The sequence below is a fragment of the Lepidochelys olivacea genome, assembly GCF_965140295.1.
Source record: "Lepidochelys olivacea isolate rLepOli2 genome assembly, chromosome: 20".
NCBI lineage: Eukaryota > Metazoa > Chordata > Testudines > Cheloniidae > Lepidochelys > Lepidochelys olivacea.
Window position 1 is genome coordinate 1,060,469 of NC_140430.1, and position 27,969 is coordinate 1,088,437.

General features: G+C 52.6%; 1 protein-coding gene across 2 annotated transcripts; it reads left to right on the forward strand.

Moving 5' to 3' along the window:
* Nucleotides 1–379: 379 nt before the first annotated feature.
* ACVRL1 (activin A receptor like type 1) lies at nt 380–27,825 on the forward strand. 2 transcript variants are annotated; one of them, XM_084610448.1, is made up of 10 exons: nt 380–1,003; nt 10,827–10,898; nt 12,464–12,688; nt 13,359–13,573; nt 15,521–15,620; nt 16,403–16,549; nt 16,640–16,915; nt 17,521–17,718; nt 20,999–21,129; nt 24,471–27,825. In XM_084610448.1, exons 2-10 carry the CDS (start codon nt 10,832–10,834, stop codon nt 24,603–24,605), a joined length of 1,494 nt encoding a protein of 497 aa, XP_084466574.1. In that variant the 5' UTR covers nt 380–1,003; nt 10,827–10,831; the 3' UTR covers nt 24,606–27,825. The 2 variants fall into 2 exon arrangements, with proteins under 2 accessions (XP_084466574.1, XP_084466575.1); XM_084610449.1 differs by lacking the exon at nt 380–1,003 and adding an exon at nt 6,895–7,147.
* The last annotated feature ends 144 nt before the right edge of the window (nt 27,826–27,969 follow it).

A 27,969-nucleotide genomic window follows, 5' to 3' on the forward strand; every position in this document is an offset into this window, starting at 1 on the left:
ACTGGGGTCAGCACAGACTGAAAGGAGCGGGGCTCCTTCCCAACTAGTCGGTACTAACAAGTTCCTCAATTGCTTCCCAGCCCCACACACTGGTCGCCCCTACACTGGCCCCACCTGAGCTACCAGCATCGCTCCCGGAATGTCTCTCGTCTGCTCCTACTCCGGCCCAGTAAACTGAGGCAGCTTGACGGCTGCCAAACCCCTAGGCCCCGGCTGCTCTGTGAGGAGACTGTGAGGAGGCTGCATTTCCCTTTGTCCAGACACGGGTTTGGTGGGAGCCTGAGGAAGAGCCAGGAACACCGCCCACCCGCACACCCTGGCGTGGGGGATTGTTTGGACGGGGACTGGGCGGGCGGGAGAACAATCGGGATGGAGCAGGGGCCGGTGTGTGCAGGAGGAAGGGAGCTAGGCTGTGGCTGTATGCTCAGCAATAGGAAATGCTTTATTAGCTGGGAGTGGTGGAGAAAAGCCAGGCAGGAAGAGGCAGTAATAAGAAACATTTTTTGACTTCTCCCACATCCAGAGCTCAGAGATCTTGCCAAACTGCTGCGTTTGGAAAACAGGGGGAGAGCCCCCGGGACTGGGGAGGGAACCTAGATGCACACACCCCTCTCCAGAACTAACACCGGAGCCAAAGCTCTGCCCTGCCGGTATCCCTTTGCGAATCTAGGGAGGTTGGTGTGTGGGCTGGGGAGAACGGAGGCTGACCCATGAATCTGCTTCAGGCTGGAGCTTGCAGCGCAGTGGGGAGCTGCCTGGGGTGAGCTAGGAAACTGTCTGTCGAAGCCCGGGATCCAGATACTGCAACCAAAGGAGAATCGCCTCTGGCCCTGGGAAAGGGTCCCCACAGCCCCGCTGGCAGCAGACGCAGAGCCGGAGACAGGACGCCCAGACTTGGGTCTGGCAGGGTTCCTTTCCGCCTCCAGAGGCTCTGCAGAACCCGCCCGCTCACAAGCAGCCTCTCCTCGGGCCGGTGCTGTCAATGAGAGGGGGAAAGCCATAGGTAAGTTGGAATGAGCTGCTCCCTCTGTGGGTGTCGGGATGTTTCTTAGGCTGCTGCCCAAAGCAGAAAGCGCGCTACCAGAGATCTCGTCATGGGCCCGCTCCTCAGCTAGTGGCCTAGCCCTGATCTCACTGGGGCGCCTCTGGCTTACAGCACCTGAGACTCTGGCCCCATATTTGTAACTCCTCACCCCCTCTGTTCTGTTCCTGATTTGCCCCCTCCGTGACACATTGGAACAGATGGTTCTTTGGGTCCCCCTTTCACAGCAAGGGGTGTCCCTCTCCTCTTAAGACTCTGATCTCCCTCAGATCTCACCACTTGCCACTGAGAACCACTCCATTGCTTGAAGGTAAGGCAGAGTAACCGTACTGAAGCCAGCAGAATTTGCTCCTGATTTATGCTTGTGCAACTGAGATTAGAATCTGGGTTTACCTCAACTGCAGTTAGTGGGATGACTCTGGATTTGCACAAGGGTAACTGAACTCAGAATCTGGCCTTGTGCCCCCTTTCAGAAGATGAAACAATCTGTAAACTGTAATTCTATAATATGCAGTGGGTCTAGTGCTGGACAAGTAGTGCAATAAAATCGGCTGCCTTACTGGAGAATTGGAGGGCGGCAAAGGTTTTGCAGATTTTTCTGAAAGGCGCTGGGGAAATGTAGTAAATTGCAGACTGGTCAATTAGCTGAAATGGTGGAATTAACGATATGATAGGGTCAAAGTAGCACGGCTTCTGAAAAGGAAAACCACATTCACCAATCTATTCAAATTCTCTACCGTTTTCTGTAACAGAACAGATAAAGGAGAACAAGTGGACACAATTAGTTTAGACTTCCAAAAAGGCCTTTTACAAAGTTCCTCATAAGAGGTTGCTGAAGGCGCTAAGTAGTCCAGATATCCGAGGCAAAGGGCTATCTCGGGTCAGGAGCTAGGTAAGAGATGGAAAACAGATTATGAAGAAATGGTCAATTTCATCACCACCGAAAGTTAACAGCAGAAGCTGTGCTGGGGCTGATATTAATGAATGATCCGGAAAAGAAGAGGAGCAGGGAGGAAGCAAAATTTGCAGATAACACAAAACGATGTCGGTTCGCCAAGACTGTGGAACGTCAGAGGGCCCAAACAAGGGGAACATGGTGGGAAATGAAATTCAGCGTGGGATGGAGCCCCGTGAACTGCTCCTTCGCTGTGCAGAATGACTAAAGTGCTCAGGAGAAGGAGCCAGCTAGCTCGGCCTTAGCTCGATGTGCTGCGCCAGCGGAGAAAGCCAATGCAGGGTTGGGGTGCGGAAGGAACGGGTGGGGAGCATTCTGCTGCTCTCCTGCAGCTCAGCAGGGTACTCAGGACTGGAATGGGGTGTTCGGTGCTAACACACACTCACACCCCAGGAGGGGCTCAGAGATGCTTCACAGGATTTGTTTGTTACTGTTTCTAAAAAGCTTCCAGGCTAGAAAAAAAACCTAAACCCTTGCTGTTCTCGGCACAAACAAACAGAAAATCAACCTCACCCTCCTGTTTCTCTAACACACAGAATTTGAGAGAAAATAAACACGTGGGTGGGGAGGGGGCGTCTGGGCTGAATTTTTTTTAAATAACAAAACCTGTTTCTCTGGTTTTTAATGTAGCAATTGCCTCGAGCGCAGGGTAGCGCAAAGCCCATGCTGTGCAACGCGGCTGCTCGAGGCATCTGCTGGCTCTGGGCACGTTGCACCAGGCATGCCAAGGTCCCCGGAGCAAGCTTTGGAAGGCTCCAAGGCTCAGTTCGGGCTCCGAAATGGGCCTGAAGGAGACCCTCGAGCCAAGCGAATCTGATCTCGGGCTCCCAGCTCTACATTTTCTCTAGCCCTAGGAATAACAGCATGTTCCCGGGATCAGACCACTGGTCAGCTCCTGAAAGCTTCAGTGGCAGAAGATGTCACTGCTCAGTGCACCTGGCCAATTCTGTACTGATGGGGGAGGGGAATCTCCGTAGCTCTCCCAATTTAGGTTCAAAACCCACTGAAGTAAAATTTCGATCTAGCAACCCATGGCCTGGTTTGTAGAGGACTGTGAGTGCCCACAGCTGCCTCTGACCTCAAGGGGAACTTCAGCACCTCTGACAACCAGCCTAGAGCGGCAGTGTCCTGGAAACTGCCTAAATCTGCTGCCTCCCCAGGCAGGAATAGCGCTTGCTGCTGGCAGTGTGCTCGTGTGCCCTGGGAGGGGAGGGGGGGCGTCTGTACAGCTGCTGGTTCTCAGGGAACAAAAATAAGGAACCAGGTCATGAGATGCATCCTGGCACTCAAAAACCAAAAAAGGCTTTTCTGCACGTGGTTTGCTGGGCACAACCCCTAGATCTCTCCCATGCGAGCGTGTGACTGTGCGAACCATGGTGATAATTTCGTTGATTATTCTCTTTCTTGGTTTGAGAGTGACAGCCGTGTTAGTCTGTATTCGCAAAAAGAAAAGGAGGACTTGTGGCACCTTAGATAAAACTGGTTAGTCTCTAAGGTGCCACAAGTCCTCCTTTTCTTTCTTGGTTTGGTTTCATGTCAGCTAGTTAAACTGTTCTCCAGTGTGAACCAAGCAGCATGAAGGGACCTGGTACCTAGGGCAGGGTGTTGGGAAGAGGAGAAGGGCTTAGGTCTCAATCTTCAAAAGTATCCTCTGGGGTCTGATTCTCAGAGGTGCTGGGCGCTGGGGAAATGTAGTAAATTGCAGACTAGAGACTGGTCAATTAGCTGAAATGGTGGAATTAATGATATGATAGGGTCAAAGTAGCACGGCTTCTGAAAAGGAAGACCACGTTCACCAATCTATTCAAATTCTCTACCGTTTTCTGTAACAGAACAGATAAAGGAGAACAAGTGGACACAATTAGTTTAGACTTCCAAAAAGGCCTTTTACAAAGTTCCTCATAAGAGGTTGCTGAAGGTACTAAGTAGTCCAGATATCCGAGGCAAAGGGCTATCTCGGGTCAGGAACTAGGTAAGAGATGGAAAACAGATTATGAAGAAATGGTCAATTTCATCAGCACCGAAAGCTGACAGCATGCAAAGCTTCTTCTGTTCAGCATGACTGAAAGGTGGTCGGCAAACCCTTCAGTTTTAACCAGGTCTGTGGCTAATGGTAGCCATTAATGGTAGCTCTGCTGCTCCCAGTGACTTCAACTGAAGTTGTGGGCGCTCTGCACCTCTGAAAATCAGACCCAAGATCACGGTCCCCAAAACTGAAGCTTCCAAACTCCATGGCCCCCTTGGAAAACATTGGTCTTGTTCTGTGCCTACACTGTGATCAAAGGCCTGCGGCACAGCCGGGGCTGGCTGGGCCAGCTGACTCGGGGTTCTGGGCTGCCAAACTGCAGTGTTGCTTTCCAGGCTCGGGCTGGAGCCCAGGCTCTGAGACCCTGCGAGGGCGGAGCATCTGCACACCTATTCTTAGCCCTGCAGCCCACCCCCCACGAGCCCGAGTCAGCTGAGCTGGGTTTGAGATTCAGCGCGGTGGGTTTTTTATCGCAGTGAGGCAGTGCCCTCTGGGGACAAATCATGGCTGCTCTGGACGGTTAGCTACGCAAGCGCAAGGGGCTGTCTTTCTGATATTCGGAGCCCTGCTTTGCACAGCCGTGGATTGCTGCAGGAGACGCCAGGCATGAATGTCTCGAGCCCAGGGAGCTGGTTTGAATCCATCCCAGCGCAATGGGACCAGAACATAGTTACTGCTTGGGGGGTCTGTGCATCAGGAGTTTGGTGGGGCTCGATCTAGTTTCTTCCGGACACATGTCCACAGCCCAGAAACCATCATCATGAAAGGCACTTGCTGGCAGCCTCAGCAGATGGACCAAGGCCTGAATGGGCCACCAGGATTGAACCTTTGCATGCTCAGATGGTCCTGCCAAGGCACCATTAGGGCTTATTGGTGGAGCAGTGGAGGAGGGGAGCCTACAAGCACGGTCACTGGGCCTGTGCAGAGGGGATCTCGGGGCTTTCTCTCTGATGCCTTTCACCAGCACTAAACGCACTCCAGAGTGTATTAAGACCGGCTCTGCGCTGAGTAGAGAGCGGGGTTGGCCTTACTGCTGCAGTGGCATCCTGGGCTGGCACGCTGCTTGCAAGAGGAGGCTGTCGGGCCAAGGGGGTCAAGGAAAGACAGCGACACATCTGCAAGCATTCATCGCCCTGCTTCCTTGTATGCTCTGCGTCAGAGTGGCCTGTGGGGAATTGCCGCTCCGAGTGCACTTCCATTTTCAAAGAAATGTTAACTGTGCATTCTCCACCCATGTTCTTAATAGAAGCATCTTGGATAGGTCATTACATCGGCCTGCTTTCTTATGTGATTATGTAGGACACCGTAGCATAACATCTTAAATGCTTGGCATGCTGTTGCATTATAAATCATATCAATAGCACATGCGGGGAAGAATCATAGAATCATAGAATATCAGGGTTGGAAGGGACCCCAGAAGGTCATCTAGTCCAACCCCCTGCTCGAAGCAGGACCAATTCCTAGTTAAATCATCCCAGCCAGGGCTTTGTCAAGCCTGACCTTAAAAACCTCTAAGGAAGGAGATTCTACCACCTCCCTAGGTAACGCATTCCAGTGTTTCACCACCCTCTTAGTGAAAAAGTTTTTCCTAATATCCAATCTAAACCTCCCCCACTGCAACTTGAGGTGGAATTAAAGTTGCTTTAACTCTGATTATCCCCACACAGGTTCTTGGCTGGTGTAAACTGATGTAGCTCTGTTTATTTCACTGGAGCTATTCCGATTTACAGAAGCTGAGAATCCGGTCCCACTATTTATTTATTTGTGGTTCAGAGGGTTACAGACAAGATACGGTTGCCTTGCTTCTTTTGCCCTGAGCAGCTTGCCAATACGTGGCGTCTTGCCTAGTTGTTTCCATTAGAGAAGAAATTGATGATACAAGTCAGATATTTCTCTGGCGTAATCCTGTTTATTTACAGTGAATGAACACAGGGTCCTATTTCCCAAAACACAGAAGGAAAAAAGAGCAGAAAGTTTCCTTAGAATTTCCAAGCCAGCTTCTCCAGCCAGTCCTGTGCCCCAAGGAGTTCTGTCTCACAACTGTTTCTCATGCTGTCTGCTGGTTTTCTGGACTCTCTGCTTCTCTCACATGTCAAAAAATCCTTTAGCCCCTGCATTTTCAGTCTGTCATAGAGAAACCCCATTTATTCTCCCTGGGTTCCTTCTTGATGAAGCTTTGCCACGCAGCCCAGTGACTTGGGTGGTGGCTTCTGTTGTGTCCAACTATCACTACATAAAAGGGGCTTCATTTATTGCATTTAGCGTGAATGAAAGGTGGTCAGCACACCCTTCAGGTTTAATCAGGTCTGTGATTAATGGTAGCCATCAACCCTTCCAGGGAAACAACAATTGTTAAAAATTCTTCTTCCCTGTGTTACTAACTCTCAGGGCTATTAAAACTGAAAGGACTTGAAACTTCGAATTGATTTTCCACCACTGATGCTGCCATCTGTTGGACCCTTTTGTGCTTCAGTTGGCTTGGGATGGGGATATTGCTCCCGGGCAGACACTTTCATTCAGTTCCCCATGCTTGCAGGATAGTCTGCAGGGTGACATTCAAGCATTTCGGTGCACTGGGTTTTGGTGCTTGGATCCAGGGGGTTGATTCTAGAAATAATCCAGAGAGGAAGTTCGGCTGTAAGAATCGGGTCTTGCCACTTTTTTCACCAGTCTTGTAATATTTAGGGTGAAATCCTGGCTCCATTGACTACAATGGCAAAAATCCTATTGACTTTAGTGGGGGCCAAGATTTCACATCAAGCCCCTGCCCTGAGAGGAGACTGATGATGGAGGAGTCTCAACTTCCAATTAAAATGAAAAAAGTACATTTCTAGCCCGCATGATTGCAGAGAAAAGCCTGGAAATATGTCTCAAGTGCCCCCCAAGGGCTCACAAACCAGAAGGTAACGAGCCTCAAGTATAGTAGCTTTGAAAATCGTACAATCTGTAAGCCAGTCTCGTAATACGTTGGGGCCTGACTCCTGATTCTGGAGCTGTTGGGATCGGTGACGCTGACTTCTGTGCTAGGCTCTCTGTCCCGAGCCCTGCACTTGGTTCTGAGTTGAGGGGCCATAGTACCAGCCGGCACAGAGACACTGAGGCCGTGGTGTGGAGACCTAATGAGGTGAGCAAACGACAGAGAACATGTGAATGGTGAGTCACTAGTGCAGAGGGTGCAGGAAATTAAATCTCAGTTTCTGGAGCAGAAGCTTCCTTCTAGAAGCAGCTGTTTGGAAAGCAGCAGAATAAAGTGAGTTCTCAGCAGTTCTCAGGACCCCCTCCTCCTCCCTGCAGACCGTGTTTCTGATACTGATGAGAACCAGAGAGCTCAGGCTTGGGTCATGAGGCTACTGGTGACAGAGATGGTTTGGGTCTCTGGAGCAATGTTACAACATCCAGGCTGTGGAGCTTACAGAACCCGTGAGCCATCTGTGTTAGCGTGTGAGAGACAGGGAAAGAGGACGAAGGGGAGGGGGGAGGGATAGAGTTGGGGGAAGGGAGGGAAGGGATCAGAGAACACAGAAGAGGAGAGAAGGGAGGAAGAAAGAGTAGGGACAAGAAGGAAGGAAGGAAGGAAGGAGATCAATAGCGTACGGCTCCTCTGCATCTGCCAATAGCAAATACCTCCAGCAGCTGGAGATGGGACTCTAGCTGGGGCGGGCTCTGAGTTCTACAGAGAATGCTTTCCCAGGGGTCTGGCTGTTGGGTCTTGACCACGTGCCCAGGGTCTAACTGATCGCTGAGTTGGGAGGGAATTTCCCCTCGGTCAGATTGACGGAGACCCTGGGGGTTTTATACCTTCCTCTGCAGCACGGGGCATGGGGCACTTGCGGGTTTGAACTAGGTAAGTGGTGCATTCTCTCTAACTTGGAGTCTTTGAATCGATTTCAGGACTTGGCTAACACAGTCAGAGGTCGCAGGAGCGGGTGGGCAGGATTCTGTGGCCTGCGATGTGCAGGAGGTCAGACTAGAGGATCACAATGGTCCCTTCTGACCTTTGAGTCTATGAGATCAGGAAGAGGGGAGGGAGAGAAAGGAAATGGATCACAGGAACTAACCAGAACTGGGCCCAGACCTTTGGAGGTGCCTCTAAGCCCACAGCCCATTTGCTGGGAGCTTCCTTTGTCTCCAGGCTGGAGTCCAAGGCCTGGCTCTGGATGGGGCCTAGATTGCCAGGACAGCAGCCGTCCAAACTTGGGCACCATGGAGGTTGCAATTACTATTGCAGGATCCTGCCTCCAGCCGGGGGGATCCAAACTGTCTGAGATGAAGGGTCAGGTGCCACCTGGAGTGAGCTTGCACTTGGATTCCGTCAGGAGTGGGTTTTGCTTACATCAGGGCTGAATCTGTGCCATGGTTTCTGCAGTGGGTCCGGGCTGTGGGACAGGTGAGATTGGGGTGCAGCCCATGTGACTGTCCCTGGTTCAGGGCGCAGCTGCTGCGGAGCACCTCTCTCTCCCCCACCAGGAACGTTGCCCTGTCTGTGGCAGTGTTTGGGGGACGGGGCTTAGAGAACCCTGTCGCCCAGCATGGGTTCAGCCTGCAGACGCATCCAACCCCTTTGCTCACCCTTGAACGGGATGTTTGCCTGCTGGTGCTTTCTCCACAAAAGCCGCAGGTTCCCTGGGCTGGAGGTGGCTCTCGCTCCCAGCCCTGTATCCCACTGGAGCTGAATCTCTGTTTCCCCTCTGGGAGCAACAACAAAGCGAGTTATTTCGGGGAGGAAAGGTCCCTGTGAGGCTGCCCTATGGCTGGAGCCACGGAGCTGCTGTCTGGGCCAGATATCTGTTTGTGCGGCTTGGAGCTGTGTGTGTTTGCGTGACTCCCCTTTCCCATCAAGGCCAGAATCTAAACAATCTTGATTCCTGTTCTGGCTTAAGCGGCGGGCAATGGGCAGGGCTCCGTGAATTGCAGGAAACGGAGCCATCAGCCTGTTTATGTAGAAATCACAGACGGAGGTGGGTGGAGAAGCCTGGGCTCCCAGGACCCAGGGGCTCGTCCATTTAGAAAGGGACCCAGAAGCAAAGGAGACGGCTGCATGGTGGGGAGGAAGTGGGTCTGGAAAGCTTGGGGACAGTGGTGAGGTCAAGTCTTCATCATGTTTAGTTTGGCAAGAATTTCCTTTTTACAAGGAAGAATTTAAAAAACAAAAAGCCCTCCCTCTCCATTGGAGCAGCTGGGAAACTTTTGGCTGCCTGTGACAAGTGTATTTGAAGCCTGCTGCAGTTTCCACGATATGCATCTGAGGAAGTGAGCTGTAGCTCACGAAAGCTTATGCTCTAATAAATTGGTTAGTCTCTAAGGTGCCACAAGTCCTCCTTTTCTTTTTGCGAATACAGACTAACACGGCTGCTACTCTGAAACTTGTATCACTGATAAGCCTGATACCAAAGCCCGCTGGAGGACCCAGTCTGTGAGTCTCCATAAAGCACAGCTGGCCCGAAGGATACTTCGGAGCAGGCCCATGGAGCTGTACATCACACCAGATCAGCTCCTTGCCATTGCCATGAGCCCCCGTATTTCCCTGCCTGTGTCACACCACCCTTTGGTCTCCTTTTGTCTAGTACAGATTACTGGGCTCAGTACCGAGGTCACTGGGTGGGGTTTCATGGCCCGATATGCAGGTCAGCCTAGGGGTCTGGGGGTCCCTTCTGGCCTTAGAAGCTCTGACTTTGATGCACAGAAGAGAGGTGCAGGGCACCCAGCAGCAATCGGGGGAGCCTGGGGGAGGGGAAGGTGAGCCCATCTTCATCAGGCCTTTCAGAGCCATTGCTCTTTGATCCTGTGCAACCTGTCGTTTAGACCTCGGTAACTCCTGCTAGCTGCACTGCCCTGCTTTGGTCCCACTGCATCCCGTTACGTCCGTTACTACCTGGCTCCCCTTTGAACTTCCTAGGTCCCCCTTAGTTCCTGCCGCCGACACTGCCCCCGCTGTGGTAGTGATCCGGTCGTGTGGAACTTCTTGGCTCCCCGTTTTAAAACTGGAGCTTTGCTGGTGCAAGTTGGGTGCGGTGCTCCCCTCCAGAGATGGCCGCAGCATGTCAGCGGCAGGGAGGCCTGCAGGCTGCGCAGCACTCTGGCGTAGCTTTCCCGGGGGGAGGAAGCGCAGCCGCACACAGTGCTGCAGTGAAAAGAGGCTGATCGGTCTGTCTCTCGCTCTTCACATGACAACAGAACATGAAGGCACCGCGGGGACACAGCTGGGTCACAAGTAGGGAACCATGCTTACTACACACGTGCCAAACCTAGCGACAACCACACGGCTGCTCAAAACATGTAAAGGTCTACTACCCTATTCCTGTCTGCTGCCCTTCTGTATACAAGTGGACTGCTGTCAATCAGTGCAGGGTTTGTATTGACACGCATTACCAATGCGGACTGAGCTTCTGGAGGCTGGGTTTAGCTGGAATGGGTTTTCATGCAGTTGTGTGCCGTAAAGTTCTCCTGGAATCGGTCTCAGGAAGAGGTGGTAACTCTGATATCCTGGCCAAGTTCCACTCTGGATAATTCCATCCTACCTACCTACATCCTGCCCCCCCTGCCCCGGCAATTTCAGTTGACTACAGAATCCTTTATTTCCTCTCGAAAGCCATTGTGTAGCTTTGCTGAGCGACTGGTAAGTAGCTGACCCATTCCAGCCCAGATGTGGCTGCATTTCAGGGATGCATGAAGTGACCCCCTATATACAATGAAGCTGCATGATAATAATATCATTTGCATTTGCGAAGTGCTTTCGGAGCCTCCAGGTGAAAGAGGCTGCAGAATTGTGAGACTGCGCTATTCATCCATTCTGTTTTCTCCAGAGAAAATGCTGCAAGGAGCCATCGGGAGCTTTCTCCTGGCTGTTCTGACTGTCCCAAGGAGCTTTCCAGCTGGTAGGTAGCAGAATAGCCGGAGTGACTAACGACAGTGCAGTGGTCCCAGAGCACGGCTGTTTCTTTCTGTGGCATGCAGGAAACTGAAATAAAGGGCAGGAGATTTGGAGGTTTATTTATTTACTCACCTCTCAAAATAAGTCACCATCCCAGGCAATTAACTCATACCCCGTGTGTCTGCCTGGGGAAGCAGCACGGCCTAGAGGCCAGAGGAAGGAGCTGGGAGTCAGGATTCCTGGGTTTTATTCCCGCTGTACTGGTGACTGGCCATGTGACCTTGGGCGTGTTGTTTCTCCTCACATGTCGCTGACCTCCCGCCCAGGGTTAGTTCACTATGGTTCATAACGTGCTTTGAGATCATTGGATGGAAAGGGCTGGAGACATGAAATGAGAGATGGGATGCAGGGAGTATTCCTTCAATACCTCGAGCTTTTCCCTAGGGTGGGCTCCTGAGTGATGGAGATGCTGTCTTGGGCTATTTACTGGGCAACTCTCACAGTGTCCTCACCCCCTCCAGTTACCCCAGTCTGCTGGGGATAGTGTTCATCTCCGCCACTGCTCAGCCCCAACCCGGGGGTATCTTCTTCACCCTGCTCACAGCTACCCAGGGCTGAAGCAAGGAGGAGCTATTTGAGGCCCTGTTGTTAGGGCCAGCACCATGGGAGAGTCCAGGTGAGAGAGCTCTGTGCAGAGTGAGACACTGGAGGGTTCGCATTAGAGATGAGCCCAGGCTGTGAAACAGGCCAGATCCCGACCACAGCCTACCCAGGGCACTGGGGCTTCAGACCTGAAACCTTGCTCGGGGTCAGAGCTTGCAGCTCCAGCCTGACTCTGATGAGCCAAAACACCCCAAAATGGTGAAGTCCCGGTTCGGGTCTCAACTTTGCTCCCACCTTGGGGACGCCTTAATGATGATGATTGGCCCAAGCCTAGATTCTGGGGTGCGGGTTCCAGGCATAACCTTAGGGCCCAGGTTTAGAGACAGGATCAAGATCCAAATGCCAGATCCAAATTCCCCTGAGTGGGGCTCAGAGTCCAAACCCAGAAGTGAAATTGCAATGGGATGAACAAAAACAGCTGGATCAAAAAACCCTGACCTTCCTGAAGTTAAAGCCCCAGAGACAAATATCCTGGTTTGATCCCATCCCCAAATTCTTTCTCATCTATCCATCACATTTATCTAGCTATTTATTTAGCTATTTATCTACCAGTCTGAGCCTGGATTTTCAGAAGATCTCAGGGGCAGATTTTCTGGTGATCAGCACCTAGAACTGGGGTCACTCTTAAGAACTGCCCAGCATTCGACCTGCCCTCAGTGTGCTGGCTTCTTTGAAAATCTGGCCTGCATGGCCCGGCCTCGACTAGCCAACCCTCAGCAATGTGAGACTCGCTGTTACAAGAAGCTGGTTTGTGTCCCCCAGCGTTTACTAATGACCTGTCTCCCAGCCCACTCAGAGTCCTCCCATGACATTCGGGGAGCGGCGGATGTAATGTGGGGAGAGTCCTGTGGGCCCAGCCCGGCTTGGCTCCGTCTGTGAACGTGCCGTCTCGTTTGTGTCCCACAGAGGAGCTGATGTGCGCCTGTGACTCGCAGGAGTGTGAAAATGCCACCTGCTTGGGGAAGATGTGTTTTGTGAGCAAACACCTGGAGAACGGGAAGGCCACCCAGGGCAAGGGCTGCCTGAGTTCTCATATCCTGGAGCGCTGCCAGATTGCAGCCATGGCAGAATACACCATGAGCTGCTGCAGCTCCAGCATGTGCAATGAGAACATCAGTGTCTTCCTGAAAGGTACAGCCCAGCCGTGTCCTGGGTCCCTGGTGTGGCTGGGTGCGGGGGGCTCCCCTCTCTGGCAGTTTGTCCCAGGCTCCCACCCCCTGCCTTGGGGTACCCCCCGACAGCCTTTGGGGAGTCAAGAATTTCCCCGGAAATCACCCTGAGGCAGCCCTGGTGCCCCTCTGGCCTTGCCCTTCAGCTCAGGTGCCTCCCAGCCCCGAGCTCAAGCCCTGGGCTGCTGCATCCCTGCCCCAACATCAGCATGTGCTCACTGGAGCCCAGCAGACTCTGCCCCGCTCCTTCAGTGGGAGGAGAGCTGTCAGCAGGAACTGGGGTGACATTTGCTGTCCGCTCTCCAGACAACTGGGACTCTGGGGCTCTCTGCCTGCTGCCCCTGAATTGCTCAGGGCTGCTGGGGAGTAGGGCTGGCCCTTTCACACCCGCGGAGAGGCAGGCTCCTAGCAGCCCCGCGGCTGCTCTAACTTATACCATGGCCCTGCATGGCTCTAGAATATGAGAAAGAGAAAGGTGGCTTGAAGCCCCCTCCCTGTCCCAGCACAGGAGCACAGAAACCAAGCTGCAGACCCCAGTGCCTGTTCCGTCCAGACTTGACCCCTGCTCTGACTCCAGGCATACTGCATTTGCCCCGGGACTCCCCCACAGCTGGTCCTTTTCTTCCCCTCAGGCCAGGAGCAGCCCGAAGAACCTGCCTCTCTGAGGAACCTTCTCCTGATGGTCCTTGTCCCCGTGCTGGCCCTCCTCGTGCTCGCCACGCTCGTCACGCTCTCCTTCTGGAAGCTGGCTCAGCACCGCAGGAACCGGCTTCTCATCAGACATGATGACTTGGGGGACACAGACATCATGCTGAAAGCCTCCATGGTTGGAGACAGCACCTTAGAGGTGAGTGAGCCTTGAACAGCCTGAAATGGAGACGACCACAGACAGGCTCCCACCCCGCAAACCTCCCAGATCCAAATGCCCCAGAATTCTGGAGAGGTTGGATCCAAACCCGAACTTTGCGGCTAGAGCCCATCTCTGTGTCATGGTCAAGGGCTCTCTCCCTAACTAAGAGGATACAACATTCAGAAGTGCAAGTAGGGCCGTACCCTCCAGTAGGCAGTGCCAGCAGGAGATTTTTAGCTGTCTGGGGTACTGGAAACCTGGACTGCGCACCGCTCCTTAAAGGAGCAGAACAGGCTAGGGAGGACAGTCGTTCTTTAAATGGCTTTAACAGCACAATATAGATGCTAACAAACGGCTTTGTTTAAGTTTGTTAGCATATGTATTGTGCCGTTACCTTGGTCAGGAGTCCTCAAAAGGAGAGGGGTGGCGCAGACAGAAGGTGTTTAAACAGTGGTTTTTATTCTGTTGCTCCCCATTGGTCTGAATTATCCGTGACATCCTCTAGCAGGCCACTGACTCACCGGCACGGCGCCTCCTGCTGGTTGTCTGGGAATTAGCTCAATTCCAGCACTCGGAGTGCCCCCTGCTGGCCGGTGTCTCTCCTACCTCAGTCCCCTGTGTCCCTCCCGGCCCACGGTACCCTTTACCTTGGGGTTCTGCCCACGGCAGTGCCCCCATACTCTGGGTCTCCCCTCCCAGGGAAACCCCCTCTCCCTATGCCCATCTTGCCTCAGTGGCTACTGCCCCCTTTCTCTGGGGCAGACGGCAGTCTGTCATGGACACTCATCACTGGCAAGAGGGATGGATCAGCTGCCTCTGCCCATCACCGGGCTGCACCTCTGCAGCCCCAGTACCTACTTAGGCCTTAACAAGGGCTGCTTTTAACCCCTGCTCTCCTGGAGTGGGGCAGCCATCCCACTACACATCCATACTGCATCACATCAAGTCCAAATCATTAGAGCAATGCCTCTGCATGCCCTGACCAGCGGATGTTTGGATTCTGATGTCAGCCCAGTTCTGCAGCCCGACCAGAATCAGGTGTTGTCCCCAGTGTACACAGAATTCTTCTTTGCAGCCAAACTAGTCTAACATGCATTTTGTTACCTGGAACTGGAGCAGCAAAACAAAGAAAACAAACGCCTCCTTTTCCAGCTTTGTGGGTGAGAGAACTATAAGTGAAGATGATAATGCCGGACACTGACAGCCTTAAACCAGCTGCCTCAGGAATCTGCCAAGAACTTTGCTGATCATATGTGCCTCATCTTAGCAACGGAGCTAAGACGTATCACATATCTACCCACCTGTATTCGAATGACACCCCTTCTGATCTGACAGCCCAGGCATTGTCCGCTTCATCCAGAACAATTTACAAACTTGGAACCTAATCCTGTAAACCCTTAATCATTTGATCAATCGCATTGAAGGCAATAGGACTAGTTGCATGACTATGGACCACTTTTGCGGGCTGGTAAGAGTTTCAGGAGTCTGTTCTGTTCTATAAAGGAAGTTGAATCCCCCATTGAAATACAATGTTTAGGTACAACACCATAAAGCAGTTTAGGATACAGTTCTACTTAAAATTTGTCCTTTAATCAGTCATACATATGCTAAAATGGCTCCTCACCCAATTCCCATATTCCATATAAACAGACTGAATACTACATTTTTGGACAGCGATGCACCAATCCCCACCCAAAACCCATAAATTCACTCCCTCTACCCCCATCACTGTGCCCATGTGTCCCATCTCTAGCCCCAGATCGCCACTAGGCAGCCTCACCACCCTTGTGCACCCCGCTACCTCAACGCTCCCCGCGCCCGCGTGCCGTGGTCGCCGAAGGGATGGAGTGAGCAAGTGGAGGGATCTAACGTGGCTTGAGGGGTTACTGTGCCATTAGCCGTGCTGCGCCCTCGGTGACTGACCGCCAGTGACCTCTCCCTCAGGGCCTGCTGAGCGAGGACTGCACGACGGGCAGCGGCTCCGGGCTGCCCTTTCTTGTTCAAAGAACTGTAGCCCGGCAGATCACGCTGGTGGAATGCGTAGGTAGGAAACCCGCCACCGCGCCCGCCTCTGGCACCTGCACGCAGTGAAGGAGGGTCCCCCTGGCTCGGCTGCCACCTGGTTCCTTCAGCCAGGGAGCCCGGCGTGCCCCAAGCTCCCCTCCCGGGAGCAGCTGGAGATGAGACCATGAATCCTGACCCCCGGGGCAAACTTTGGACTCTGGTTAAGGCCATCTCTGTTACCCACCCGCTAGCCCAGGGCCCTCTGGAGATGCTTAGTATGGGGGGAGGGAGGGGGAAGGACAAGCAGGTATTGGGCTGGAGCTGGGCTCTTCCTAACCCCTAATCCCTGATATCCGATGGGTTGGGCTCTGGCCCTGAGGGACCTGGCCTGACCCCCAGCCCTACAGACCAGACCTGGCCCTGCGGGACCTGGCCTTTCCATTAGCAGACAGGCCTGGGCACTGAGGTACCCAGCTTATCCCCATGACTGTATATGCCAGGCCTGGGCATGAAGTCAGCTGTCCTAGCCCCTAGTGGGCCAGGCTAGACCCTATGAAGCCAAAGAAAGGTTCTGGCAATTTGCTGGTGATGAGGTTCATTCTCTGATGGCCTGAGGCTGCTGGGTTGCCCAGTGGCTGTCAGAGGGTGCAGTGCACTGGCTCAGCCATGGAACCAGCTTGCCTCTAGTCATTGATCCACAAAGAACATAAAACCTTAGCCTAGGAGTGGCTGAGGTGGGGCAGGGGTGCCCCACCTGAGCCTGTCGCCAGGGTTCGCTCAGCACTAGCAGGGGAGCGTGACGCCGTGTCCGTGTCATGGCAGGGAAAGGGCGCTACGGGGAGGTGTGGCGTGGCGTCTGGCACGGGGAGAACGTGGCCGTGAAGATCTTCTCCTCCCGGGACGAGCAGTCGTGGTTCCGTGAGACGGAGATCTACAACACGGTGCTGCTCAGGCATGACAATATCCTGGGTGAGTAGCAGCCCACGAGGGTGTTTATGTGGCGCCCGGCCTGCTGGTGCCCCCCTGTTCCATGGCCCCTTCTGCTTTGTCCCCCTCTAGGCTTCATCGCCTCTGACATGACGTCCAGGAACTCTAGCACCCAGCTCTGGCTCATCACTCACTACCACGAGAATGGCTCACTCTATGACTACCTGCAGAGGACAGTGCTGGACACCCAGACCTGCCTGAGGCTGGCCTGCTCCATCATTTGCGGCCTGGTCCACCTGCACGTGGAGATCTTCGGGACCCAGGGGAAACCAGCCATTGCGCACCGGGACCTGAAGAGCAGGAACATCCTGGTGAAGAACAACATGCAGTGCTGCATTGCAGACCTGGGTGAGGAAGGGAGATCGATCTATGGGGCCAGAGCCAGGGCTGTAACCCAGCTCTGCATGTCATCTTGCTTGGGGAACAGAGGAACTGACCATCTTGGACCTTTGTCCCATCTGCCCCTAACCGCTGTCTGGATTCCCTTTCACCTGCGCTCCTTGTGGTGAAAGGGCCGGTGCATCTCTAAGGGGTGATGAAAGCAAAGGCTGTTTCCTCTGCCAGTGGAGGGGGGCTTAAATATCTAATCCCCTGGAGTCACAGGTTCAAATGCAAGTGAGGTCAACTCCGGGGTATTTTTTCTTCCCCAGAACAAAATGGTAGTGTTTCGGGAGGTGTCAGTTCCCATGTGACAATAAATATCCCCCCCTCCCTCCTTCGGAGCCCCGGTGATCAGCAGAAAGGAGGCAAATAGGATAAGCCAGGGAAGGAAAGAAAGAACAAATCGCCACGGGAGACAGAGGTACACACAGGCTGTACTGATCCCAGATGGATTTCCCTGGGCTGTAAGCAGAAAACTCTGCCAGGCCCAGATTCCCTCATAGAGAGAGGAGTGAAAACCCAGCCCCCCACATGTCCTCCATCTCAGCCTGCGGGATGCTGCTTCCTTTCAGGGCTGGCGGTCATGCATTCCCAGGGCAGCGACTACCTGGACATTGGGAACAACCCGCGGGTTGGCACCAAACGCTACATGGCCCCCGAGGTCCTGGACGAACAAATCCGCACCGACTGCTTCGAATCCTATAAGCAGACAGATATCTGGGCATATGGTCTGGTGCTCTGGGAAATCACCCGGAGGACAGTTGTTAACGGTAAGGGGCAATGGGGGGGGGGGGGCTTTGGGCAGTGAGACGCAGTGCTCCTAATTCTCTCACCACATGCACAGACACACAAATGTGGATGTGATACAAGGACCCTTCTCTATAGATATGCACACACCTGTCTGTCCTTTTAGAGTACCCAGAGACTGCCTTGGGGTCCCTCGTCTGTATATATGCACAGAATATCTTGATGCCCACAGACACCTGAGAGGGTCCTATCTATTCTGCTAACCTTCTATATTCACTGTTTTATACCCAGACTGTGAGCTCTTTGGGGCACAGACAGCCTCCTCGTTCTGTTTGTACAGCACCCAGCACATTGGTCTCCTGGGCCATGACTGGGGCTCCTTGTACGACCTCAAAAGATAATACATCCTAACCTGCAGAGAAAGACCTGGGCTCTGACTGGACGGGCTGAGGCTGGGACTGCCTGTTTTCATAGGAAGTCGGCAATATCGCATGTCCTGAGTTTTGCAGCGGGGTAAATCAGTCTGTTTAGGAGCCTGGCACAGCCTGTGGCTGCAGCCGCAGCGGAGAGGCTGAGCGAGCGGCAGGCTGGAGTGAGAGCTGCATCCTCCCGTGAGTTAGTGAGGCTCCCAGTGCAGAAATAAATGCTGCTCAGGGCTGTTCCCGTGAAGGTTTTCGGCTGCTCTGGGTGGTTTTTGCCCGAAGATTAGCTGTAAATTATAAACACTGTAATCTAGTGTCAGCGCCCAGCTCCCTGATTAAAGGGCCCATTAGACTCAATCAGCGCTTTGTTTGCTCAACACTGATTAGAAAACAAGCAGCATCAGAGGACTGCTTGGAACCTGGCCACATCCAGGGGACTTCCAGCTCCTCTGGATCATGGGCTGGTTAACCCAGGGTATTTCCCCCATGGCCTGTCACAGCCAGGGGTTGGTCAGTGCTGGCCTTGGGCAAAAGCAGCTGTTGTGGGATGGGGATGGCAGGGAGAGCATGCTTCTTGGGGGAGGGCAATGGGGCTGAAGTTGTACAGTCACCCAAGAGCAGATGGGCCAGATGCAGACTCCTTCTCCAGGGCTTTGGGAATTCACCTCCCCTGCCCCATTCGCCCCCTGTAGTAGCAGTGTCAGAATGGGGGGGCGGGCTTAGCTTTTGCAGCTAGGACATCCCCCAGGCACGGTCCTCTCGCCCTCTGGCAGCTTGGGGCTCCGCAGAGAGTGAGCCTGGCCCCAGAAGTGGTGTCTTCAGTCCATATCCCTGGCAATGGAATGCCCCCCACCACCCACACACACACACTCATTGTGGCGGCCTCAGCAGACGGGCCCAGGCCTGGATGAGCGCCACAGAGCCCATCTCTCCCTCCAGGGCAGGGCTAAGGGACACAGGCAAGGGGGACGGTTGACCCAGGTGGACACACAGAAGCCTGCGGTCTCTCGGGTGTCCAGCTGGCACCTTTCACCAGCAGGAAAGTTCATTAAATGGTGGAAGTTGGGGGCAAGGTGGCATCTCCCACAAGGCGCAGTCTGGCGGGGCTAATCTCATTTACGGCTCCCAGGCACTCTCAGATTAAACACTTCACTTAACTAACCCAGCAGTGCCCTTGCCTTGGCCGCCCATTAACCCTTGCGGGGCCGAAGGCCTCATGCTCAAATAAATTGGTTAGTCTCTAAGGTGCCACAAGTACTCCTTTTCTTTTTGCAAATACAGACTAACACGGCTGTTACTCTGAAATCTCTCCCAGAAGACGCTCAGTGCAGGGGAAACTCCCCACTGTGCACTGCATCCAGAGGGGGCGCAGGGTGACGTGGGGGATACACCCTCTGCCCCGAGGCTTCCGATCCCTTTTTGACGGAGGCTCGTGAGGCGCCAGATAGGAACTTCCCACTGCAGTGGGCTGATGGGACACTGGAAGGGCTTTGGCAGCCAAAAAGGATTAAATCTCTGGCAGAAAGACATATGGAGGCACTAAATATGGATTAGCCCGGGCCAGCTGCTGGCTGGTCTGCGGTGAGCAGCTGCCTGGCCTCCCGTTCACCACTAGGTGGGGGCTGCGTCTAAGACAAGGTTCCCAGATGATCTGAACGGCCCCTGGTTTCCTGCAACTGCAGCCAGTTCCCGAGGGAGACCCGGGGTCGGGGGGTTCCCCTCCCTATGAGCAGCACTGAGGTGTTCTCGACAGGCTTGGTGCATCCTCCTCTGCAGCACTGGGGAGCCAAGGCAGGACTCCACCCAGGGTCTGATTTGGCCACGCGACCAGCGCAGGCTGCATCTGATCTGCGCTACGCCAGCGTGAATCTGGAGTCAGGGCGGTGTCGTTTGTGGGTCAGCTCCCACAGCGTGCAAGCTCCGGGCCCGGGGTGCGAGGTCCGGGCCCGGGGTGCGAGGTCCGGGCCCGGGGTGCGAGGTCCGGGCCCGGGGTGCGAGCTCCGGGCCCGGGGTGCGAGCTCCGGGCCTGGGGTGTGAGTACTGGGCCTGGGGTGCGAGTACTGGGCCCGGGGTGCGAGCTCCGGGCCCGGGGTGCGAGCTCCGGGCCCGGGGTGCGAGCACTGGGCCTGGGGTGCGAGTACTGGGCCCGGGGTGCGAGCTCTGGGCCTGGGGTGCGAGTACTGGGCCTGGGGTGCGAGCACGTTCGTGTCGCACATCCCGTTGCGCTGCGCATCGGTGCCATGCCTGCTCTCGTTACATGCCCCTGTCAGGATTCGTGCCCTCCAGGATGCAGAGCTTGGTGTTAGTGCCCCGCTGACTGGCTCGGCCCGTGCAGGCTCCGACATGTCCATACCACGAGGAGGGTCTGTGGCGCTCTGCAGCCACATCCACACATACCACTGTCGGTACAGAGAGCCCGGGGACAGGGCCCCTGGGGCGAAATCCTGGCCCCACTGATATCAGTGGCAAAACTTCCGTGGGCATCAGTGTGAGCAGTTCACCCCGTGCTTCAGCTCCTCCAGAGACACGACGGTCTGTACGCCGCACACCACCGAGCACGAGGGGCCCCAGTCTTGGCTGGGCCTCAGGCACCACCATACATGGGATTAATGAGAGTCCGTCCTAGTCCAGTGCTAGGAGCAGGGCTCATCTCCCTATCAACAAGCACTCAGCAGGTCCAGGTCCATCCAGCAGAGGGCAGTGGTGCAAACGTGCGCACGCACACACATGCACACGTGCCTGAGTGGTTGCACGCTCCTGCTGTGTGTCCAGTGGCTGCTGGTGAGTTACGGTCACTGGTGCGTGGTGCTGGCCGTTCGTGCTGCCTGCCCCCGTGACCACGCCAGCTTTCCTCACCTGCTGCCCTCTCTTCTTCCGGCAGGGATCGTGGAGGACTACAGGCCTCCTTTCTTTGACATGGTCCCAAGCGACCCCAGCTTCGAGGAGATGAAGAAGGTGGTTTGCACTGACCAGCAGACACCCAGTGTCCCTAATCGGCTGTACTCTGACGCGGTAAGTGCAGCAGCGGGCGCAGATCCACTGCAGTGGAGTGACTCTTCTCTAACTCAACCACCATATAAACCCATAAATCCATAAATAAGAACATGAGAATGGCCAGACTCGGTCAGACCAAAGGTCCATCCAGCCCAGTATCCTGTCTTCTGACAGTGGCCGGTGCCAGGTGCTTCAGAGGGAATGAACAGAACACGGCAATTATCAAGTGATCCATCCTCTGTTGTTCAGTCCCAGCTTCTGGCAGTCAGAGGTTTAGGGACACCCGCAGCATGGGGCTGTGTCCCTGCCCATCTTGGCTAATAGCCATTGATGGACCTGTCCTCCATGAACTGATCTAGTTCTTTTCTGAACCCAGTAATACTTTTGGCCTTCACAACATCCTCTGGCAATGAGTTCCACAGGTTGACTGTGTGCTGTGTGAAGAAGTATTTCCTTCTGTTTGCTTTAAACCTGCTGCCTATTAATTTAATTGGATAACTCCTGGGTCTAGTGTTATGTCAAGGAGTAAATAACACTTCCCTAGTCACTTTCTCAGCACCAGTCATGGTTTTTTAGACCTTTATCTTACACCCCCCCCCCCGCCCTGTTGTCTCTTTTCCAAGCTGAACAGCCGCAGTGTTTTTAACCTCTCCTAATACGGAAGCTGCTCCATCCCCCTCATCATTTTTGTTGCCCTTCTCCATATTTTTTCCAATTTTAATATATCTTTTCTGAGATGGGGTGACCAGATCTCAGTATTCAAGGTGTGGGCATCTCATGGATTTGTATAGTGGATTTGTGATATTTTCTGTCTTATTATCTCTCCCTTTCCTAATGGTTCCTAATATTCTATTAGCTTTTTGGACTGTCGCTTCACATTGAGTGGATGTTTTCAGAGAACTATCCACAATGACTCCAAGATCTCTTTCTGGAGTGGTTTCAGAACAGCAGCCGCGTTAGTCTGTATCCGCAAAAAGAAAAGGAGGACTTGTGGCACCTTAGTCCTTAGTGTGGCACTAAACAAATTGCTTTGAGCATAAGCTTTCGTGAGCTACAGCTCACTTCATCGGATGCATTCAGTGGAAAATACAGTGGGGAGATTTATATACACAGAGAACATGAAACAGTGGGTGTTACCATACACACTGTAAGGAGAGTGATCAGATAAGGTGAGCTATTACCAGCAGGAGAAGGGGAGGGGGAACCTTTTGTAGTGATAATCAAGGTGGGCCATTTCCAGCAGTTGACAAGAATGTCTGAGGAACAGTGGTGGGGGTTCGAGGGGGGAATAAACATGGGGAAATAGTTTTACTTTGTGTAATGACCCATCCACTCCCAGTCTTTATTCAAGCCTAAGTTAATTGTATCCAGTTTGCAAATTAATTCCAATTCAGCAGTCTCTAGTTGGAGTCTGTTTTTGAAGTTTCTTTGTTGAAGAATTGCCACTTTTAGGTCTGTAATCGAGTGACCAAAGAGACTGAAGTGTTCTCCAACTGGTTTTTGAATGTTATAATTCTTGACGTCTGATTTGTGTCCATTTATTCTTTTACGTAGAGACTGTTCACTGGAGTGGTAACAGCTAAATTAGACCCCATCATTTTGTATGTGTAGTTAGTATTGTGTTTTCCAATGTGCATTACTTTGCATTTATCAACACTGAATTTCATTTGCCATTTTGTTGCCCAGTCACCCAGTTTTGTGAGATCCCTTTGTAACTTTTCCCGGTCAGCTTTGGACTTAACTATCTTGAGTAATTTTGTATTGTCTGCAGACTTTGCCACCTAACTGTTTACTCCTTTTTCCAGATCATTTATGAATATGTTTGACATTATTGGTATCAGTACAGATCCTTGGGAACCCCACTGTTTGCCTCTCTGCACTGTGAAAACTGGCCATTTAGTCCTACCCTTTGTTTCCTATCTTTTAACCAGTTACTGAACCATGAGAGGACCTTCCCTCTTATCCCATGACAGCTTACTTTGCTTAAGAGCCTTTGGTGAGGGACTTTGTCAAAAGTTTTCTGAAAGTCCAAGTACACTATATCCACTGGATCCTCCTTGTCCATGTGTTTATTGGCCTTCTCAAAGAATTCTAATAGATTGGTGAGACATGATTTCCCTTTAGAAAAGCCGTGTTGACTCTTCCTCAGCATATTGTGTTCATCTATGTGTTTGATCATTCTGTTCTTTACTATAGTTTCTACCAATTTGCCAGTACTGAAGATAGGCTTACTGGTCTGTAATTGCCAGGAACACCTCGGGAGCCTTTTTTAAAATCGGCATTACATTAGGTATCCTCCAATCAACTGGTACAGAGGATGATTTGAGCTTTAGGTTACATCCCACAGTTTCATATCTGACTTCCTTCAGAACTCTTGGGTGAATCCCATCTAGTCCTGGTGACTTATTACTGTTGAATGTATAAATTTGTTCCAAAACCTCCTCTATTGACATCTCAATCTGGGACAGTTCCTCACATTTCTCAACTAATAAGAATGGCTCAGGTGTGGGAATCTCCTGCATGTCCTCTGCAGTGAAGACCAATGCAAACAATTCATTTAGTTTCTCTACAATGACCTTGCCTTCCTTGAGGACTCCTTTAGCACCTTGATCAGTGGCCCCACTGATTGTTTGGCAGGCTTTCTGCTTCTGATGTATTTAAAAAAATTGCTCTTAGCTTTTGTGTCGTTTGCTGGTTGCACTTCAAATTCTTTTTTGACCTGTCTAACTGTACTTTTACACTTGACTTGCCAGAGTTTGTGTGCCTCTCTATTTTCCTCTGTAGGATTTGACTTCCAATTTTTAAATAAATGGCCTTCACCTGATCCATGAGGAGGGGATCCTGCAAACACTTACACACGGTTTTAACTTTATTACTGCAAGCAGTCATGGGTCTAACTCATGGTATTAGTGTCCAGCATGTGCATAAGTGTTTGCCAATAGAGGGGCCTTTTGCCTGGAGACTTAAAGCTCTTCCTACAAGGCATCTACATTTTATCATCCCCATTTCACAGATGGGAAAATGGAGGGTCAGAGAAGTTGCCCAAATATTACAGCTTTTGAATGACAGGCTTCCAGGAAAAGCTCTTACTTCACCCACCTGGTCAGGCTTCTCCTGCTCAGCGTTCTTGCTCGTGACTTTTCTCTATGGGGCCTGCCAAAAGGGAGAGACAAAGCAGCATTCTGCTGGGGGGATCATTGGTTAATATGTGGGAGCCAGATCTGTTGCTGGTGTAATTGGGTGTAGCTCCACAGAAGTCAATGAAACACTGCTGATTTACACCAGGGGAGGATCTGGCCCTGGATCTCAGTTATTTTCATTTGATGGTAATTTTCTCTCTCTCTCTCGGCCCCACCCAGATTTTGTCCGCCTTGGCTAAGGTCATGAAGGAATGCTGGTACCAGAGCCCCTCTGCTCGGCTCACAGCCCTGAGGATTAAAAAGACACTAAAGAAACTGAGCAGCTCCCTAGAAAAACCCAAACAAGATTATTAACTGCGGGGAGCAGGCCCGAGAGCGCTGGGATTGGGTTTCTGATTCACTTGCTCAGACTCCGAAGCAGCAGAGAAGCCGAAGAGGTTCAAGGACACTGAGTTTATGCTGCGTGCAGGGAGGAGGCCTTTGCGCGACTGTGTAACAAACCAGTTTTTCTCTCAAAGTCCAGCCCCGTTGTGGAAGGAGGATTTTAACTGGCCACTACTCCCCAGGGACCATTCCAACTGCTGCAGAAAAGCCCCACTCAGCAGCTGCCAGTTGCCCCGGCATGTCTTTCGCAGTCGCTCTGCAGTGTCCTCGGAGTTGTTTTTTTGGAGGGTTTTTTTTTAATTAAAAAAAATTCTCCCAGCCCATTTATAAAAATACCCGCTGGGTCCGTGAGCTGACGCCAGCCTGTCTCGCATGCCAGACAGGAGCAAGAGCAGCAGCCCACGCCCCGCCCTGCTCACAAGAGTGGGGCGTTGACTCTGAACGCCACATCAGGACCATGTGAAAAGCAGGAGTCTCAGTTTAGTCTTTGGGATCCTTTTGCACATAGGTGAGTGTGCATGCACGCGTGTCTGTCTCCGGGCACGTGTAAAATAACACAATATGCACCCTGGAATCACCAGGAGTCAGGCAGCAGCTCAGTGACTGGAACTGGGCTGTGATGAACGCTCTGTGCTCAATCGGGGGTGCAGCCAAAGCCACTCTGGGATGCACCAATTTAGCATCCTATTGAACCAAAGCTGCTCTCTACCCCAGTGGAGAGTCCTCAGGGAACAGCCTGCCACCCTACCCTGGTGCTGAAACCCCCTTGGGGCTGCAGGTGTCATTCCTCCCTTCTGCGGCGAAGTTCTGGCCTTCATGCGCACCAGCCCTTTACGTGTCCTCATTCAGAGCCAGGTGAAGCTCCGTGTGGGAGGTGGGCCTCGGGGGTTTTCGGATTTACTTCCATTTGTTTACACCAGGCAGGAATTTGGTGCAAGCAGCAATTCGGGGTCTAGGGCCAACTTGACATTTCCTGGGTTGTCCTGATCTGCCCTCTCCCACCCCCAGGGGCAGGCGCAGAAGGGCAAGAAACACCCCCTCTTTCAGTGGGTCCCCCTCATTTCCCCAGCCCGTCCAGCTACTCCATCCCTCCCAGCTGGCAAGCTGCCCTGACCAGCTTAATCTCACTGCTACCCGTGACTGGAGAGGTGAGTTCCTGCCCCCTCCTTCATCGCTGACACAGCCCAGCATGAAGGAATCTGGGATCTGCTCCGACCTGAGCTTCCACAGTGAATTTGGCGCCAGCAGGGCTCCCCGCCCACAGCTCCCCCATGACAGCAGCCAGGAATTCCCCGACGGGTGCAACGTGCAGCGTGGTTCTTGTATCCTGCAAAGGACAGTACTGGGTTAAGTCCAGGTTAGCGTCCCCGCCACCTCGCTGCTGCAGATCCCAGACGTTGGGCAAGCTCATAGATTCTCCCTGCCACATCTTCCTCCCGTAGGTACTTGGATGCATTTGCTTCAGTGGGAAGGGGAGTCATGTCATCATATTCCAAGCAGACCTGCTAAAGATGGGTCTGAGCCGCTGTGTCCAGCCCCGGCCTTGTCTCCTGTGGAGGCCTGTCCACCTGTGCACACTGGCCGTGCAAAGTGGCCGTTCTGACGGGGCGTCTTTTCCACACATTTGGCACAAGCGGAAATGAAAACACAAGGTGCAAGGCGGGGCAGAATAAGACCCCAGGTCTCCCTAAAGGCAGCCAAGACTTCCCAGCCACTGGAGGGGCCCACCTGACACTCCCTTGTCTGTTATAGACAGAGGGAGACTCCAGGTCTGTAAGGGACACAATGTAAGCCACCTTGTAGAGCCGCATCTGAACTCCCCCAGACTTTGGGGGGCTGTTTGGAAGCAACATTTTGACCGGGGTCCCTCTCTGGTTTATCCACATCCTGAACTGTCTCGAGGGGGGACACTCAACCCCCTAATGCTGCCCACAGCTGCCCTGCTGCTGTCACACGAGTGCAAGGACAGCGCTGAACAGCTGCGGGGTTTTATTGCTGGTGGTTTCAGCTGCCTTGTTATCAAGGAGGATACAAGCATGAGGAAAATATTGTGGCTCTCTGTGTTTGTTTTTGATTAACAGAGCTCAGCCCGGAGCTATTCTAAGCACCCTCAGCTCCCCTGGACTTCGCCTGGAGCTGAGGGCGCTCAGTGACTCGCGGGGGCAGGTCCCTTGTTGAACAGATATTGGCAAATTAAGGGCCTGAGCGTGCTCCAACTGCAGTCCATGGGCAGTTTTACAACCGCTTTCAATGGGGCGCAGCGGGACTGAGCCCCAGCTGTAGCCCTCAGCCCTGGCAGGTTGTCAGTGCAGCCAAAAACCTTTCTCCCCCTCTTTGGGCATCTCACACAGCTCAGTCAGTCCTGCAGCTGGGACATAAACTGCCCTATCAGCACAGTACTGTGACCAACCCTTATTGAAATCAGTGGCTCGTAGGCATATATTAATTAAATACATGTCTGTCTTTGTATGCCCAAAGTAGCTCCGACTGAAGTACAACAATATAATGGATTTCATGTGTTAATGAGCCCCTGAGGAGCTTTTCTCTCTGTCTCAGGAGTATAAGGATAAGAGAAAGGCACATTTGCTGACTCTCCTAAACCCCAGGGGAATGGGAGGACTCACATGCTTAAAGACAAGCATGTGCTTTAAGTGCCTTGTTGAACGGGGGCCTGAAATACCTTCCTCTTGTCACCTCTCTTGTGATGCTCACCTGGTAGCCATCACTATAATTAAGGCTGAAAAATAGTCCCCATTATACCCTGCCACATTCTTCTCCCTCCTTCCTTCCCTCCCGCAGATGCAGCAGCATAGAGATCTTTCAGCTGAAGGAGCCAAGTCCCTAAAGTTCTGACCCGGATCCAAAAAATTCTCCAAAGCTTGGGGATCAGTTTGGTCTCACCTGTAACATCAGTTTAAACAGTGCCCGGAAAAACAGCTTTGGGCCCTATTCTATAGTTATTTATATGTTAAAATGTAATATACTGTATAAAATGTAAAGCGATTTTATCTCCTAAGCGCTGCAAAATCTCTGCCTTTAGCTCAAGGTGAGATGTCAGGAGACAGGGAAAGCCCTGCTGTCCAGAGCTCATGCATGGTCTTTATTTATGCTCAAAGTGTTCAACTCCTGTGAATAACGTCATATATCTCATTCGCATCCAAACCCTACAATAAACCTTGCTTCCAACCCATTGATAATCTCTTCTTATTAAAGATTAGTGGGAGGAGGGGCTGATGCTGCAGCACATGGCTACAAAATGAACCCCCAGGGGATTTGCCTGACCAGTTTGGAAAGATTTGAAGGTGTCAGAGTGTAATTAGCAAGGGAGGATTTG

What these genes read in the sequence shown, in the direction of transcription:
- ACVRL1 (XM_084610448.1), top strand. Translation starts at nt 10,832, where the DNA reads ATGCTGCAAGGAGCCATCGGGAGCTTTCTCCTGGCTGTTCTGACTGTC. An exon ending in CCCAAGGAGCTTTCCAGCTG is followed by an intron (nt 10,899 to 12,463) that starts GTAGGTAGCAGA and finishes TGTGTCCCACAG; the next exon opens with AGGAGCTGATGTGCGCCTGT. An exon ending in TTGGAGACAGCACCTTAGAG is followed by an intron (nt 13,574 to 15,520) that starts GTGAGTGAGCCT and finishes CCTCTCCCTCAG; the next exon opens with GGCCTGCTGAGCGAGGACTG.